Raw genomic sequence first — 18499 nt, 5'->3', positions numbered from 1 at the left:
AGAGAAACAAGACCCCAAATAGTATATGGTTCCAGCTTATAGGACCATCACCAGGATTACTTGATTAGAGAACTGGAAAAAATCCAAAGAAATGCAGCTGGATTTGCCCTGGATGATTTCCGACAAAAGAGTAGCCTTGCAAAAATGCTGCAAAGTTTAGGCTGGGAAGACTTGGGAGAAAGGAGACCAGTTGCTCAACTAAATGGTGCGTTACAAGTTATAAATCTCATCGTTGCGTCCGTACTGAGCATTTTTATTTCTTGAGTCCACCTTTCCAATACATTATGCTTTTGATTGATCTACATAAATATTTTAACATTATTGTTATGTCATAAGCAGGACATATTTGGCCTTATTTTTTTAGGCATCTTAATATGCTGTTCCTACTACCTAAGATCAAAACAGCCAGGATCCTGGCTACTCGAGAGAGATACGCTAAAAATGATAATAGTCAATTATGATAATTCTAAGATGTATCTGTCTAAGTTGGGGAAAACAACACTTTGGAAACACACTATCTCAATATGGTCTAAGATTTAAAAACTATGGGTCCATCCTGCATCAGAATTTAATCTAGATACAAACCCCAAAAAGTTAATAGAGAAAGCATTACATGAAAGTATAGCTTTCATGCGTCACTGGCTAACAATAAAGCTTTAAGCCTACTCAAACACTAATAGGCACAGTAAGGATTGATAATAAGGACTATAAGGACATTAGGTCATGGCTTAGATGTGATATTTTTGCTAAATCTAGTGCATCTCAAGCAGTGCCCATTGTAGTCTTTTAGTATTATTAGCTATATTCAATATGGACTAACCCATACTAACTTCATTAAAAACTGAACCACCATCACCCAGTCATAACAGATATAAATGCATATAGCATTACAAAATATAGTACATTCATTCTTACCTTCAGAAACATCTTTAGGCACATAAGAACGCCACCATCGAAAAATAAGCCAACCATCCTGGACACGCACACTGTAGTCATGAGTGATATACACAATATCACGGAACATAATTTTTCCTGATAGTACATTACAGGTAAGAGAGCCTAAAAAACAAAATTATACAGAAAATTACATAATTCTTGCTAAATGAAGTATACAATCATTTTCTGCACATTAGAAACCCAAGATAAAAAGCATGCTAACTTTTGAAGTGTAGAATGAAGTACAGTACATTGGTTTCAAGCAATACACAGTTTAATGTAATGATTATAGATTTGTTTAATAGATATTCAATTCGTATAAAATCTACATTGAAGTATGTATTTCTCGTCCCTATGTGGAGCAGCTGCTTTAAGGCACACCTAAAATGGAGGTGATCTGCATGTACCTTTCAAACCACATATCAGCCTTCCTGCCAATTGTAAATTTCTGACAGCACCAGGAATCGAACCTGGCTCCCAAGTGTGGCAGCTAATAGAGCTAACCGTTACACTAGGGAAGTGGACATTAAACATGGAGAAAATATAGTAATTACCATCCTCATACAAACCTAATTTAGACAATTTTGGATGAGAGTACAATAAAACGAACATCTGTCCCAAATTCTATTGTCTAGCCAGATTCATCCTGCTACGGTAGCGTATGGAGTAGATCATACAACCAGTGACTCAATGCTGAGTGTCAGGCGGTGGGAAATAACCAAACTCCCTACAAGGGCCGACAGCTTAGGGCGCATAAACCTTGTGGGAGAGTAATGAACCCATGGGAGAGGAAATGCAACTGAAATCCTATTCGTTTTTTTGCAAGTCGCTTTACATCGCACCGACACTGATAATTCTTATGCCCCCGATGGGACAGGAAAGGGTTAGAAGTGGGAAGGAAACTGCCGTGGCCCTATTTAAGATACAGAAATGCATCGTTACAGCTTTGCCTAGTATGAAAATGGGAAACCACAGAAAACCCTCTTCAGGGTTGCCGACAGTGGGACTCGAATCCACTATCTCCCAAATACTGGATACTGGCCGCAGTTAAGCGACTGCAGCTATCAAGGTCAGTTAAATCCTATTAGTTGTAGTGCCTGCACCTCAGTGGAGTGGCTACAAAGGCATATGTTTTCCATGTTAGGAGCAGCCTAAATTTTTGCTAGCAGTAGCTATAAAATGCTTGGTGACAAGCCATGTGAAAGGCCAGCTCTAAAAACATAGTCGCATGTTCATAGAATGTAATCTAACGAGTTTACTACAAAGGCTATTCATTTATACACTTATTTACTTATTTTATATGGTGTGGCTCAAACTATGAAGCCTGCTGTTACGCCAAACCATCTTGTATGTGCTACAATGTACAAAGTAAAGAGTCTTAAGGTTCCTAATTATACAGGGTGTTTCAAAACTTGACAGCAAAACTTCAGGAATGGATTCCTCATATAACAAGAAAAGAAGGCTATGACAACATGGGTCCAGAAATGCATCGTTACAGCTTTATTCGACCTTCAGTTCCTACGTACTGCACTGTACGTCTGTAATGCCAGCTAGTACACTCAGGTTACATATCAGAGGAAATGTTCAAAGTGACCTCCTGCCTGAATACAGGCCTCCGTTCATCGCCGCATTGAATTCCGCACACGATCAGAAATGCCTGGCGTAGTTTGTACTCTCTGAAAGACTGACAATGCATGCATAGAGAGTAGGTTCATATCCATAACAGTAGTCGAATACACTAGAGACTTTACGCATCCCCACAGGTAAAAGTCCAGGGTGTTTAAGTCAGGCAAACGGGGTGCCTAAGCAATTGATTCACCTATACCTATCCAGCGCTGAGGAAAATGTGCATTCAGATGCCTCTCAGCAGCCAGACTGAAATGGGCAGGAGCGCCATCGTGCATGAAGTACAGTTGCCGACGGGATGCAAATGGCATGTCTTAAGTATTCAGGCAATGCAGATTGCAAGTTCTGTCCAGTAAGTCTCCCTGGAAGGATGTAGGGTCCTGCAGGAGACGAGGCTAGTACACGCTGCAGATGGTATAGATACAGCAAGTTTTCACGTAAGTCTCCAGACTGTCACGTGCAGCACATTCCGCCTTGTGCTGATTCCAGGACTTTCCTCCACAGCATTGAGTAGACCTTCCTCATCCTCTGGTGTTGTAAATTCTGGATTCTGTCCCTTGTGGATGTCGCTTCTTTTCTGAATAAAACAACAGCTGCAGGAACCACAGGCAGAATATTACTCTTGAGGATAATCTGCAGGAGACGAGGCTAGTACACGCTGCAGATGGTATAGATACATGAAGTTTTCACGTAAGTCTCCAGATCGTCACATGCAGTACATTCTGCCTTGTGCTGATTCCAGAACTTTCCTCCACGGCATTGAACAGACCTTCCTCATCCTCTTGTGTTGTACTTCTTGGCCGTCCCCCACTGCCTGGGTGGACGTATGAAACTCCCATATTTACAGCGGTGGCAATGAAGTCCTTCAAATGTCTTTCGGTCGGGTAATCTGGTACAAGCGACGTGCCTACAATGCATTGCCATCCACCAAACCGTACGTGTAATGCATGGTCGTGAGCTGTTGGTTGGTGTACATTTCCAAACTGCAAACCATGAGCACAGTTACAAATCACCCCATACACACTTTTGATAATGGCTACAGATTCATTTAATGTTCCTAGTACTTACGTGTCACTTCAGAGCAGATTGCACACCACAATTATATACTAACCACGGATATGGTGACAGCTACGTATTTAAACTGGAGATCAATGCACTTCATCTGTGCACGCTGAAGGATATTCAGGCCCACAACACATCGATTCACAATGTTATTACTTGTGTAACACTTGTAACCGGCGTCATGCCATTTCCTCCACAAACAGCACTTGTCAGCAGGCATTACGTAACAGTACATGCTCCAATTAATCTGTAACTCGTGTACCAGGAAATAACTTCACGATTATGATCGATGTTAGTTTTAGAGAGTTTATCATATCTATCACAGGGCACACTGGATGCTAACCTGCAGCTAGGTTCAAAGAGAGTTCCTAACTACAATGAATTCAAAAAATCTTTGAATTGAATTTTATTCAAATAAGATTCATTTCCTATCACCTTACAATTAAATTCACTATGGAGATGGAGTTGAACGTATGCCTTCCTTTCTTGGATGTTCTGTAAGAAAGAAACCAGATGGCTCCTTAGGACATACCGCATATGCACATTCTCACCACCATCCAACACAAAAACAAGGCATTCTCACAACACTCACCAAGAGGGCGATACAAATTTGTGAGCCATCAAATATCCAGGTGGAGATGGACACACTCAAAGTCACGTTCAAGGGTAATGGTTATGGCAATGTGCACATTCATAGAGCCCTGAATCCAAGAGAAACGACCAAGCAGAGCTCACAGAAGGAAGAAGTGAAGGGAAATTCCTACCTGCCTTACATTCACAACACCACAGATCAAATTGCCAAGGTTCTCCGCAAACACAATATACTCTGCTCACAGTCTAGGTAAAACTAAGGACAAATTGTCCCCACTTTTACATCCTGGGGTATACAAAATTCCCTGTACTTGCAGCAAGGTATACACTGACCAAACATGTCAGTTCATTGGTACTTGTATCAAGGAACATGAACTAAATATTTGTCTCAACCAGCCAGGAATAGCTGAGCACGCCCTATCGTCGGGTCATAATGTCATATTCCAAGAGGCTCGAGCTCTTACCCACACTAGACACTACAGTCCAGGATTATACGGGAAGCTGTGGAAATACGTAGAAATCCGAACAATTTCAACAGGGACACTAGCTATCAATTAAGTAATACGTGGTTGCAAGCCATTAAGGATTTACGTAGGTAGGTCCCTTCTCTGTCATTTCATTATTGTTATTTCGTTTCGGTGTTTTCCAAATTTGTACATTCCTCATCACCAGATGTTTCATTCCAGGCTTGTGTCAACGTTATAGATTCATATGGGTGTACACCTGTTATGTAACTCCCTCTCAGACTGATTCTGATGGTTCCGTCAGCTTCCGCTTCAAATGCTAGTGCTGTACCACGTGCAGTGAGCCATCTAGTGACGAATGAACATACCACTTCCACTTCTATTGATGATGATGATGATGATGATGATGCTTGTTGTTGGAATTCAAGAGGACAAACTGGGGCAAATATTCATTTATAGGAAGGGGAGTTAGGGATTGGAATAACTTACCAAGAGGGATGTTCAATAAATTTCCAATTTCTTTGAAATCATTTAGGAAAAGGCTAGGAAAACAACAAATAGGGAATCTGCCACCTGGGCGACTGCCCTAAATGCAGATCAGTACTGATTGACTGATATTGAACTGGTTGTTTAAAGGGGCCTAACATCGAGGTCATCGGCCCCTAATGGTACGAAATGAAAAAACAAAAATTTCAAATTCATCCACTGAGCAAAATTTTAAAAAATGAAAAATGTCATGAAGAATGAATGGATGGACATGAACCCAACAAAAAACAAAAACAAAAAAAAAATACAGCGGATCAAACTCAAACAAAGATCATAAATTATGGATTACTGACCAAGGGACCACTCAGAAAGCACAATGATGTCGAAAGGGGTGCAAAATCCATGTCTAAGGCCCCACATAATGGTACATGTCGCGAGTAAAGTAGAACCACGGTATTTGTCATGTTGGGGTACTAATCAAAAGTAGCGAAACTCACGGTGTTCCACGCAAGATGGTACTACTCACAAGTATTTTACTTCATACAGGTAACACAGACCTATGGTGTTTCTCACACAATGGCGCCACTCATAGCCAACGCAAACCAATGAGTTTCCTCACCTAGGTGTACTAGGCACGGGTGCCGGTCCCATGGGCCCCGTGGTGTTCCTCACATAGTGGATACTAATCAAAGGCAACGCAAACCCACGGTGTCGCTCATATAGTAGTACAACTCACAGGCTACGCCAGACCCGCGGTGTTGCTCACATGGGTACGACGCATGGGTACTGGAAACCCACAGGGGAACCACTCTCTGCTGCTACTAATCACAAACCTATTGTGTACCAAATATAGTGGTACTACTCGTAAGTAAAGGCGACCCATGGTGCTCCCCGCGTGATGGTACTAATCAATAGTAGTTTCATGGTTCTAATACCAGCATCCCTTGGTCGCCCCTTACGACAGGCAGGGGATACCGCGGGTGTATTCTACATGTGCGTCCCCCACCCGCAGGGGGTAGTGTGTTTGGTCCGCGAGAGGTATTTTATTTCCCTCAAGTCCGCCGGCAAGCCGGTTAGAGCCCCCCTATCCGCCACCTGGGACGCGCCACGTGGGAGTATCACCTCTCCCCCTGCTACGCCAGCGTAGCAGGTTCGTGGTCCACTTTTATTATTAACGTCTAAATTCAAACTTCATTCTTGGAGGAGTCTTCCTCATGAACAGTCGATATTTTCTTCTTAAGATGCAGAGCAAAGTTCTCTGCGAAACGTAAAGAATTTCACCTTATTTTCTTGACATGGCATAAGCCCAAAAGTCTATATCATGTCGACATTACAATATGCTGACACTAAATTTATTTCTGAATATCTTTATTTTCACAATAACTTTCTTGTAACACACCATGAAACTCTCATTTATAATTTACATTTTGATAGAAGGCTGAAGAAAATATTAATCTAGTGCCAGATAACATTTTCTTTGTATTACAACAGAATACCAAGTCTAGATACACCTCATGACAAACACAGAAAAAAAAAAATACCTTGTCCCGTGCTATGGTCTTTTGATTTCTTGTCTTACTCATCAATAAACATTTGTCCAAAAATGATGTAGTTCTATTGCTGAAGGGCAGTATGGAAGGGAAGAACTGTAGAGGTACACCACAGCTAGGATATATAAAACAAGAGACTAGCCACAGACCAGAATTCATGGAAAGTCACTACAAACAAATCTTCGGATTGATCACCACAGAAGAAGATTACATTAGGAAAATTTTGCAATGATTATTATCAATTACACTTATACTAAAGGCATAGAGTGCACCCTTTCTTTTGCAAGTATATATTAGCCTCTTTAGGAGGGACAATGGTCCCTCAGTAGAGGAAATGCTACTGAAACACCATTAATCAACAGTTTACTCGGTGGAGAAGATGGACTTCAGTACGGCGAGTGAAGCAGAAGAGAAAATGTCAGGCTATGAAGGCGTCACTCTGTTTTTCTCGAGTCAGCATCAGGCCATCGTAGTTTCGGTGTTTGACACCACATGTCTCATGCATATGTGCCGTGGTGAAATATTCCGAAATCATAGTGTGTAGGTCACTTCCTGGCAAGCTGTGATCCACCTTAAATCTTATAGCGCCAGGCAGCCAATCTATCGGCCATGCAAGCTGCTGCTAAAAATGCTGGGGGCCGATCAGTCAACTGAGTTTTTCCTTCGTCTGTATCTTCAATTCCTGCTGCACGATGGCAGCATAAGTTATACCACCGGAAAGATTGAAGCTTTTACTCTCTGAAAACATTGATAACATGCAATATCAATGTAAGTTAAGTTTTATAAAAGCTTTCTTTCAACACATTGTAAGTTTTGCGTGTGGTAGCTCTGCACTCTGCCGCTTTGTGTCGTTTGTTTATACGTTTATTTACTTCCAATAGTATAAAGATGGGTAAGTATATGAAAGATGATTAAAATATGCATTAAGCGATTCATTAGAGAATAATTTATCGAATGACAAGTGTTCGAAGTAAAGAAGAGGTTTTTGTGTATTTAACCTGCGCGTGCACAATCATGTAAAAATTTGTCATTCTCAAAAAGTTCTATCAAGAATTGCATAAAACATTTTTATTCAAAATTGGCTGAATATTCGCACAAATGTATCATACCCATGATAAAAAATACACTATAAATCTAAAAATTAGGTCAAGTTTTGAAATTTAATTTTTCAAAAAATAATAAATAATTCGTACACTGTTAAATGAAGAAAATGAACCTCCAAAAATGTAAGTAGAATATTCTCCTTAGAGTGTGCATTTTCATTAAAATTGTCTTTGTATTCTTAGCGCAACCACTACATTACAGCTTGGCATCAAGTGTTTAACAAATCCACGCCAGTGGCACTTTCTTCAGTTGTCACTTTTCACTTCAAGTCTGATGGCGATGGGATATGGATGGTGGAGGCAAGTTCTCCGGAGAAAATGGAAGCCTTCAGTTTGGACCTACACATTGGCAGCAGGTGTGTGATGGTAGTCTTTCTAAGAACTGCGACTACTGCGGAATTTGGTCCTGCACCTGTGTTTGGGCAGACCTATTTATGATCACCACTGCCCACCCCTAAATGGGGAAGGCCCTAGAAAAGGTGGGCTAAGCATCGGAAGTAACACTTTTGTATGGCTGGGCGACCACACCCCATATGCGGTCAAAACAATCAAGGAAAACAATTTATAATTGCAACATGAAATGTCCGAACGCTGCTTGACACAAAAGAGAGCAACAGGCACACTATGAAGAGTTCAAATTTTAAAGTCAGGAATACCCAGAAGTTCAAGCAATGCAGCCTGTCAAAACACCTTTCTTTCTACATCAAGAATCCAAGTATGTTTTTGTGTATAAAGTGCTTTAACTTTCTACCTATTTATTCTATGTGAAATAGCTTTTCTTGTTTGTTTGTTTGTTTGTATGTTTGTTAGTCCAACCCTTATCCAGTTTCTCTTCAGGGTCAGGTATGAGGTGAGGTGAGTCTGTCGTGGTGGGTTTTTATGACCGAATGCCCTTCCTGATGTAAACCTCATCAGAGGAGTTAATGAGACGAAATGATAGTAGAAAGGGAGAGGGTGAAACCCGGTGCCAGCACATAGCCTACGCCTATCGAATAGCACAAAGGAGTCCGCTCAAGGCTTAACGTCTCCATCCGACGGATGAATCACCACCAACAGCATCATATGCCCTCGCTCCATATGAGCACTGTGTCAAATAGTTTTATTCAATAAAATATAACATCAGCTGTGAGCCTAGTACGTGCACCTACTATACAAATCCTCCTATCAATATGTTAAGAACAATGGGTATATGAAGCCAAAATGCCATAATTCCACTTTTGCAAATTTAATGCCAAAATATGTTGTTAATTATCACAAAATAAAAAACTTATACCCACAGATATATCAAATATTTATATGTGTGTAAACATTAACTAAAATACTGTTGCATGGATACAAACTCATTTTTACAATTTCTTGAAAACAAAAACTGGCAGAGATACAGCTTTTTTGCCTAGTACGGCAGAATGGTACTATCTAGTGTATTGAAGACACCATTTTCATGGCAGACTGAAGACAAAAAAAGCTGTGTTATTAGTGGGTAGACCAACACTTATGCTTAATTCAATTGGCGAGGCAAAGATCGCAGAATCTCTTCCTCCAAAAGAGGATTCAGCCTCTTAGAGCTGCTATTGCCTTGCTTGGGACAAAAAAAAGACAAAAAAATACAGCGCACAGGTAACAAAATTTTAAAAGATAAAGAATATAGAGGGAGATATTTTTATTTATGTATTCATTTGGCATAGCCTCTGGCTTTCTGCGCCAAGATTGTCCAAGAACATGTTCAGCTTGCTCCTGTTAAATTCCACCACGGAGTCTGCCCAATGTTCTCATCCAACAGATGAATCACCCATCAAGAGTGTTATATGCCCTCGTTCCATACAAATGCTGTTGAGAGGTTTTGGAATTGAATCCAAGCTTTGGCACACAAACCAGTGATTAGAAACTGTATACCACCACCTCTCTGACCCTGCTGCACAACTTTCTGATGGTGAAAATTTTTCCACCAATGGGTCTCAACCAGCTAACCACTGTGTCAGATCATATAGATTTGATGCCGTAATGATCAAGGCCACCAGGCAGGCTTAGAATAAAAGATGGAAACATACAGAAAATTTAAAAAAAAAAAAAAAAAGATAATGTATTTTCTTTTGTTTGTTTTTTTCTAGGGGTTTAAAGCTGCACTAACACAGGTAGGATTTTGATAATGATGGGACTGAGAAGGAAGCATCTATAGCCTTAAGTAAGGTAAAGTCCCAGCATTTTCTTGATGTAAAAATGGGGAACTATGGAAAACCTTCTTTAAGGCTGCCAATGGTAGGGTTCAAAATTACCAAATCAGACAACAGAAGTAGGTTCTAATGAGAGTTAAGCACAGCACAAGACAATGTGTCCTGGACTGGAACACACTGATGACAGAGTGGTAGAAAACTAAACTGGACAGAAATTATATCTATCCCAACCTGGTTGTGCCACACTAGGAAACATGATGAAATAACAAATCTCTCTAATAAATGGTCTATGAAAATATTTCACACTGAAAACCAATTAAAGAAACAGGAAATCTTGCTTACCAACTTGCATGTAACCATCAGTAACAAAACGATTTAACAGGCGTGTCACAAAATATCCCACCACACGTGAATTGTAGTAGGTAATGTAGATGACCCAAGCTATGGCTGATACTAGAGAACACAGGTGCCATACAAAATTACTGTCCATTTTCATTTCATTCAGGTGGTAATGGCTGGCATTCGGAGCAACCGAGCCAGGGCTCGAGCTGTTGTCCAGTAGCATGAGCATTATTTTTGTTGTTCTCTACATCATGACAAGATTACTGAAATGAAAACATAATAATTACAGTAGAAACAGTACTAACTGGTAATAGATTTTCCATAAAATTGAACAAAGAAAATGCAATAGGCTATTTCTACTCCTATCCTGTTCTGATCAGGAAACATTTCAAGGAGAGAATGGATTAAAAGTGATATAGGCCCTACAACAGACTGAGTTTGGAATAATGAGTAATTATACTTTTCCTAAACTTTGGTACATCATTTATACTATTAGACATCCCACTTTATTTCTACAAACATTTGGTAATAAAACTTAAGGGTAGGTAATCAACCTGAGACCGGCCCCGCAGTGTAGGGGGCAACGCGTCCGCCTGTCATCCGCCGACCCCGGGGTTTGTAATTGTAAATGATTAATATCCCTGACCTGGAGACTGGGTGTTTGTGTTGTCTTTAAAATGCCTTTCCTCATATTCAACACTTTACACTCCCGCAATTACACTTACACGCAGGTTCCTATCGTATGGTGAAAGTAGTGACAAAAGATCTGCAGAGGTTGACACCACGAACAAATTTTTTTTTTCTTTTTTTAATAAACCTGAGGAAACAAAGCATGCTACAGCCATGAACAATAAAATGATCATGTGAAAGTAATCATATTAATTTGGTATTCAATAATAATGTTATTGGCTTTACGTCCCACTAACTATTACGGTTTTAGAAGACGCCAAGGTGCTGGAATTTAGTCCCGCAGGAGTTCTTTTATGTGCCAGTAAATCTACCGACAGGACGATGACATCTGAGCACCTTCAAATACCACCAGGCTGAAACAGAATCGAATCTGCCAAGTTAGGGTGAGAAGACCAGCATCTCAACCGTCTGAGTCACTCAGCCCGGCAATTTGGCAATGATCGTGAGAATGACAAGTGGCTATATATACAGTAAGCCTATTATGGATAAATGTACCACAGGAAGGCTATGGTTAGTGTAGTATTTTTGGAACTTCTACTAAAAAGACAACTTTAATCTGAGCTAACCAAATTTATAGGATATATTGCAACCGTTATTTTATAATAACAATGGCAGAGTGAGGATAGGAATCAACAGTCTACAAGCAATATACTTCCTCTTAAAACAAAAATCACCACCACCACAACCAATACTTGGCAACCACTTATTAACTAGGCCTACATCTAAAATTCATAGTACAAGGATGTGTGCATCTGGTATGTACTTTAACATGGAGAATGAAAAACAGGACTAACACTCTTAAATGCAATAGATTAGGCCAAATAGCAACCTGATCGCACTATGATCTGAACACATGTTAAGTGTTAAAAGTGTATATTTAGATATTTAACCGTGCGTGGTATTTGATAGACATTGAGAAGCCATTCTATTATTAACTATTTTCTTTTTCAGGTATGTACCTGTTTTCATATGTGAACAACTTAAAAAGTTAGGCCTATATGTCAGTTTCAAGACATGTTTTGGCAATGATAAAGACAACACAAAAATTTGACTAAGAATATTAAAAAAGAAAATTGGTATTGTATGCAAGGCTCGAGTCCAATACTGCACGTCTTCAAGAGTGCATCCGTATCTACTAATTACACCACCTGAACTTTATCCCTTTAAAAAATGAATATCATGAATGGAAATGGGCCACATGATCATCTAGGATGTTAGTAGATTAGTTAAAGGGAGTGAAAAGTGAAGAAAAGAGGCAGATGTTCACAATAAAAAGAATGTACAACTTTTGACATTAAGGTTAACAACATCCCAAAAAGATCGATAACCGGTGCCAATGTAAAGCAGAACAATAAATAAAAGATACAAACTTTACCATAATAGGTGCGTCTTTCTGCACCAGTAATAACTGGTAATTACTAACAGATTATGAGGAAAAAATCAACTTTCCAAGATTTACACAAGCACAACTGAACAACTCTCTGTCTGGTCTCTGGTCTCTTGGCCTCTACAACTCAAAAACAGCTGATTGCAGCCGATAATCAGAGAGATTTGCATCACTGGAAGGTTCTGTACCAAAGAGTTTATAGAGAAGGATGGAGGCTTCATACGGAGGTTGAAAGACGTTAAAGGTGTACTGTAAAAGTGTAAAATGGAGAATGCATTCTAAAATAGTCTTCAACTGAATCTATAACAGTATTGCTATTGATAATGAAGAATCAGTATACGAGCGTATAATCCGAGGTAGAACTAAGAACGGTAGGAGAAGAGCGGAACAGTTGTTTTCGCTCTTCCTCCGGGGGCCTCCGATTGAATTCACTGGCGGAAAATTCAAATGTTTTAATGTGGGCAATATTGTAACGGTGATCTTGGGTGGAATTAAAATTTAGGTTTCATTTCTAATTCCACAGATGCATGTGTTTGCCTACGTTGTGCAGTCAAATGCTGCAGTATTTCAAGATTGCTGCATTATTTGTTACGCTCTGAATAACAGATTTTGATCTGTTGAAATTCAGTTTGCAATAGGCGCAAGTGGATAGAATAATGTAAATTGAATATCGTCATAATATGATAATATAATAATAATATATTATATTATCATATTATATTATATATATTATATATTATAATATATTATATTATACCCTTGCAAATGCATTTATAATATTATTAACAGTAAAAAAAATGTTTAAGTACCTTATAATTATATCCATTGCATGTAAACATGTATTATATACGATGCTCTTACATGAATTATACTCGTAGGTCATTTTTTACTGAAGAGAAAGAACTGAATGAAATTTTTTATATGCTGTACCTGGCTGAGTAGTTCAGAGGGCAGAGCGCTAGCCTTGTGAGCGCAAGTATGTCGGTAGGTTTACCGGCACATTAAAAATCTCCTGTGGAACAAAATGCCGGCACCTCGACGTCGCAGAAAACCACGGAAGTGGTTAGTGGGACGTATTATAATTATAATAATCTTTCTTTCCGTTTACCCCCCAGGGTTGGTTGTACCTTCAGACTCAAGGGCAGTGTCCTGGAGCGTGAGACACTGGGTCGGGGATATACATATATTTTGTTTTACAATTTATTTTACGTTGCACTGACACAGATAGGTCTTATGGTACCGATGGGATAGGAAAGGCCTGGGAGTGGGAAGGAAGCGGCTGTGGCCTTAATTAAGGTACACACCGGGCGAGTTGGCCTTGCGCGTAGAGGCGCGCGGCTGTGAGCTTGCATCCGGGAGATAGTAGGTTCGAATCCCACTATCGGCAGCCCCGAAGATGGTTTTCCGTGGTTTCCCATTTTCACACCAGGCAAATGCTGGGGCTGTACCTTAATTAAGGCCACGGCCGCTTCCTTCCAACTCCTAGGCCTTTCCTATCACATCGTCGCCATAAGACCTGTCTGTGTCGGTGCGACGTAAAGCCCCTAGCAAAAAAAAAAAAAAAAAAAAAATTAAGGTACAGTCCCAGCATTTACCTGGTGTGAAAATGGGGAAAACCACCTTCAATGTTGCCAACAGTGGGACTCGAACCCGCTATCTCCTGGATGAAAGCTCACAGCTGCGCACCCCTAACCGCACAGCCAACTCACCCGGTGATCGGGTATACAGCTGGGGAGGAGGACAAGTACCTCGCCCAGGCGTCCTCACTTGCTATGCTGAACAATGGCCTTGTGGGGGGATGGGACGATGGGAAGGGATAGACAAGGAAGAGGGAAGGAAGCGGCCGTGACCATACGTTAGGCTCCATCCCGACATTTGCCTGGAGGAGAAGTGGGAAACCACAGAAAATTACTTTGAGGATGGCTGAGGAGGGAATCGACTTCCCCCCTCCCCCCCCCCTTCTAATCAGTTGACCTCCCGAGGTTGAGTGGACCCCGTTCCAGCCCTCATACCTTTTCAAATTTCGTGGCAGAGCCAGGAATCGAACCCGGGCCTCCGGTGGGTGGCAGCTAATCACACTAACCACTACACCACAGAGGTGGACAATAATAATAATAATAATAATAATATTAAACACTAATGATAAATGAGAATGTATATATTTAATTTCTTCATACTTATAAATCAGTATTTACTACATCGCTAGCACATCCGTTGCACACCACTACTGGAACTGCAAGCAAGCACACATTCAGTTACTCCATCTGCTGCTCGCCCACCGAAACACAACAGTTTACTACCGGAGAATACCAGATGGAGTGCTGCACTCGCACTACTGATTGCAATCATAAGAGCCACTGCTCCATTCCCAGCTCTACTCTGAGGTCATAATTCCCATGATAACCACTGAACTGAAGATTGAAGTTCTTCTCCAAAATACAGTAGTTTTGTTATCAAGGTAGAATAGTAGAAGATAGAATAGTTCAAACTGTGATTGTCCTCGGGATGTGAACCCGAGTCCCAAACTCAAATCAGATTTTTCACTCTATCAGCGAGGATAGTCTGATCTACTTATTAACCCTAGAATGCTTATCTCTTTTCTTTCCCACCCATAAAAGCTCACCCCAAAAGTTTTCTTCTCCTTTATGAATGTTTGGGTGGAATTAACTTTGCAAGTGATAAAAATCATTGTTGTCTGTATTGAAGATACTGGATGTAGGATGCTAAAAGGTTTATTTTGTCACCTATTCAATACATATAAATTTTATATTTAGGAATTTATTATTAATTCTGCTTGAGACATGTTTCGCCCTTCATTGAGGGCATCATCAGTCAAATTACCTCCTCAAGGCAAAAATCAGGTACCTGATTAGTATTTAAATAATCACATTGATAGAAATATACGTGGAGGAACTCGATAGAAATACATTTGAATAACTAAATACTTAAATCATAGTCAATAAAATGTTATGGTTCATATCTTTATGCTTATATTAGACTGCCACGCAAGTTAAACAATCAATATTTATAGCAGAAATTCTGATCTCAATTAGTGGAGTAGAAGACAAAGCAGGACCAATTTTCTGCCTTATGTGGTGGTTCCATACGGAAGGTTAGCATCGTCATCAAAGCCCTTTGATGCACTGACTTAAGGCACTTGAAATACAACTGCTATAGAGGCTGCTAACAAACACCCACCAAACAAAATGCTACATTCATAAAATGCTTACCAGAATCGCTGACCACCTTACAACACATCTTATTGAATCTATGTTCAGCATATGTCAGCAGAACGATGCTGGTCTTATTCAGATCATATTTGATAGACATTAATGTGCAGCCCAGAAACCGATGGGCACGGATGACTGCACTGCAAAAAGAAATAGAGTGAGTGGGGTGATGCACCACCCTGATAAGCATACTAAGGTTAATGAAGTGCTTATCTCTCCCCAGCAGCTATGCCAACTCGCCTGGTGGCCATGATGGTGAAGGTGTCGAGTCTAGCCTACCGTACCTATATGGTCTGACACCGCAATTAAACAGTTCCGAGTTCCAACCTGGTAAACAATTTCTAATCACTAGATTGCATGTCAAAAACCTGGATTCAAATCCAAATCTCTCCACAGTGTTCATATGGAATAAGGGCGTATGACACTGTTAATGATATCGTCCATCAGATGGAGATGTTAAGCCTTAAGCAGAATCCTTGGTGTAGGCTATGTGCCGACATTAGTCTTCATCCTCTCCCTACCTTATCATCATCGTCATCATCATCATCTCACACCCGGACGCGCATGTCGCCCATGGCGTCAAATACAAAGACCTGCACCAGATGAGCCAAACATGTCTTCGGACACTCCCAGCATTAACATCATGCGCTACATAATAATAAATAAGTAGCTATGCCAAAAACTGACTACTTATTTGTTTTTGCTGCTCATCTTAGAAAGAAATGTACAACTTGTTCAGTAATTAGTAAGTTGTGTTTATTATTCCATTTAATGATGTCCCGCACATGCAGAATCCACTTTTTTTTATCCTTGAATGCCACTTGGTTCTGTGTGTTGCATCTTAGAATCGCATTTGTGTTTCTCTCATATCAACATGACATGGAAGGTGTCTTGCCATCACAGTTTTGGATGCCCACAAGGTCTTCTTCCTTGCACATTGAGTTGGAATGAAGTGTTTGCGGTGCTGTTGGGTGCTGCTCCAATGATTTGTCCATACCAGTGAAGCCAGCATTCACATAACTTCTCACAGGTGCTGTGCTACACCAATCTGCAGTCTAATGGTGTCATTGGTTTTTGTGCTGAAGATGTGAAATGTCTGAGGTCCATCTTAGCCTTGGCATTTCCATGGTATGAATGGAGTGTTCTGGACCTTTGTTGGTAGCCCAACCGTCAATGTGTAAAGTGCAAGTGGTCTGATACACCTTGGACTTCAGACAGATTGCATTCACTTATCACATAGAAATCCTGATTGCTTCCATGCAGCATTAATCCTTACCTTTATTTATTTTGTCAGTGCAACCATCAATCTGCAGATGGAATCCAATGTATCGAATATAAGAAGTCTTTCAACTTGTATAAACCAGCACTTGGTTGGTATTCAGTTTTGTGCAGATTCAGCTGCAGACCAAAGTAGCTTAAGCAATCATGCTATTCTTGAGTTTGATCTTGCAGATCCCCCTGGTAGTGGTAGCAATCATAACGTCACTAACATAGAGAATGCCCTCCTGCAGGTTGCAGGTAATGGTTTCTATGACCAAGATGAATAGAAGTGGGGAAGGTACTTATCCCTAGTGTACGCTGACAGGGAAACTATACGATAGACTACAGAGTAATGAAGTTGACTTGTGGTATTTACATATTGCATTTTGACCCAATTATTGAGTATTTCAGGAAATTCATGGTCCCGGAGAGAATACCAAATCAATGGATGTGGTTCAATATTGACAACCTTTTCCAATTCAAGGAAGACCAGGTCAAATGGTTTTACCTGCTCCCAATGCTTCTCCATTAATTGTTGAGCTACGAATATGACACCTGTAGCCCCACATCCCTTGACAAATACACATTCATTTATGGTAAAGTTGACAATATTGCAGAGGCATTGGTAAAAGACACATTCAAAAAATGTTTCAAGATGTGCGACAGGAACCGGATAGTTAATAATAAGTTGAACCTTAAAAATAGGTGATGTGATGCTGGATAGCAACTCAGCTGAAACATGCTTGGAGTAGAAAAACTGAAAAACTCAGTTAGCCAGGGTTTCACCTTTCCATTTTTAATTTTACACAAGTCAGCTAGATGATAATGATTATTTTCTATTTTTTTTTTTTTCCTCTCTTTGAGCTTGGCCAGCTGTGGGACTACATGAAGTAAATTCATGACTTTTCAGTACCTCTTCTTTCACTATGTTCCCTCTTATTTCCTTCGTCCAAACAGATTTCCATTGCTTCTTCTCTTTCTCCTGGAACCCCCTAAACTCCTTATTCCTTTCTCTGAATATGTCTCTATGTAATATCTTGTTTCTTGTGATACTGAGCTCAGCCATATTCTGTTTAACTTCAATGAACCATCGGATTTGTGTTTTGGGATTACTATTAGTATTATCGGTATTATATCTAACCCAATTCCTGTCAGACAGCATTCCAAGTAAGTCCAACAATCTCTGAAGTATAGAAATCTGCTTAAATGCTAACTGGCAAGGCTATTCTCCCAAGGGAGCCACTGAGCCTATGACGTAACAGCGAAAAACCAATAGAGGGGTGTGAATAATGGTAATAATAAATGGGTTGAGTGGCTCAGATGGTTGGTTTTTTTACCCAAGATAGCAGGTTCAATCCTGGCTCAGTCTAGTGATATCTAAAGGTGCTCAAATATGCCAGCGTCATGTCAGTAGCATTTTCTCGCATGTAAAAGATGATCTGTTGGGCAAAATTTCTGGCACCTTGGCATATCCGAAAAACAAAAAGTAGTTCAGCCTGGAGCCTGGTTGGATCTTCAAATAACACCATTAAAATTTATGTGGTTATCGGAAAACTGCAAAAACCAATGGCAGCACTATAATGCGGAATAAAAGGCATGAC

The 18499-nt window shown here is 40.2% G+C and overlaps 1 protein-coding gene across 1 annotated transcript in view; it reads right to left on the bottom strand.

Moving 5' to 3' along the window:
• The window catches only part of tweek (transmembrane protein KIAA1109 homolog tweek), an 843591-nt gene extending 831061 nt beyond the window's left edge, over window positions 1-12530 (bottom strand). Inside the window, 3 exon segments of the mRNA XM_068226772.1 lie at window positions 916-1059; window positions 10332-10594; window positions 12397-12530. Of these exon segments, the coding sequence (XP_068082873.1) occupies window positions 916-1059; window positions 10332-10560 (373 nt within the window). The 5' untranslated portion in view covers window positions 10561-10594; window positions 12397-12530.
• Between the last annotated feature and the right edge of the window lie 5969 nt (window positions 12531-18499).

The sequence above is a fragment of the Anabrus simplex genome, chromosome 1 (assembly GCF_040414725.1).
Source record: "Anabrus simplex isolate iqAnaSimp1 chromosome 1, ASM4041472v1, whole genome shotgun sequence".
NCBI classification, from domain to species: domain Eukaryota; kingdom Metazoa; phylum Arthropoda; class Insecta; order Orthoptera; family Tettigoniidae; genus Anabrus; species Anabrus simplex.
The sequence above is the reverse complement of the archived record's forward strand: the minus strand, read 5'-3'. Positions and strand labels throughout refer to the sequence as shown.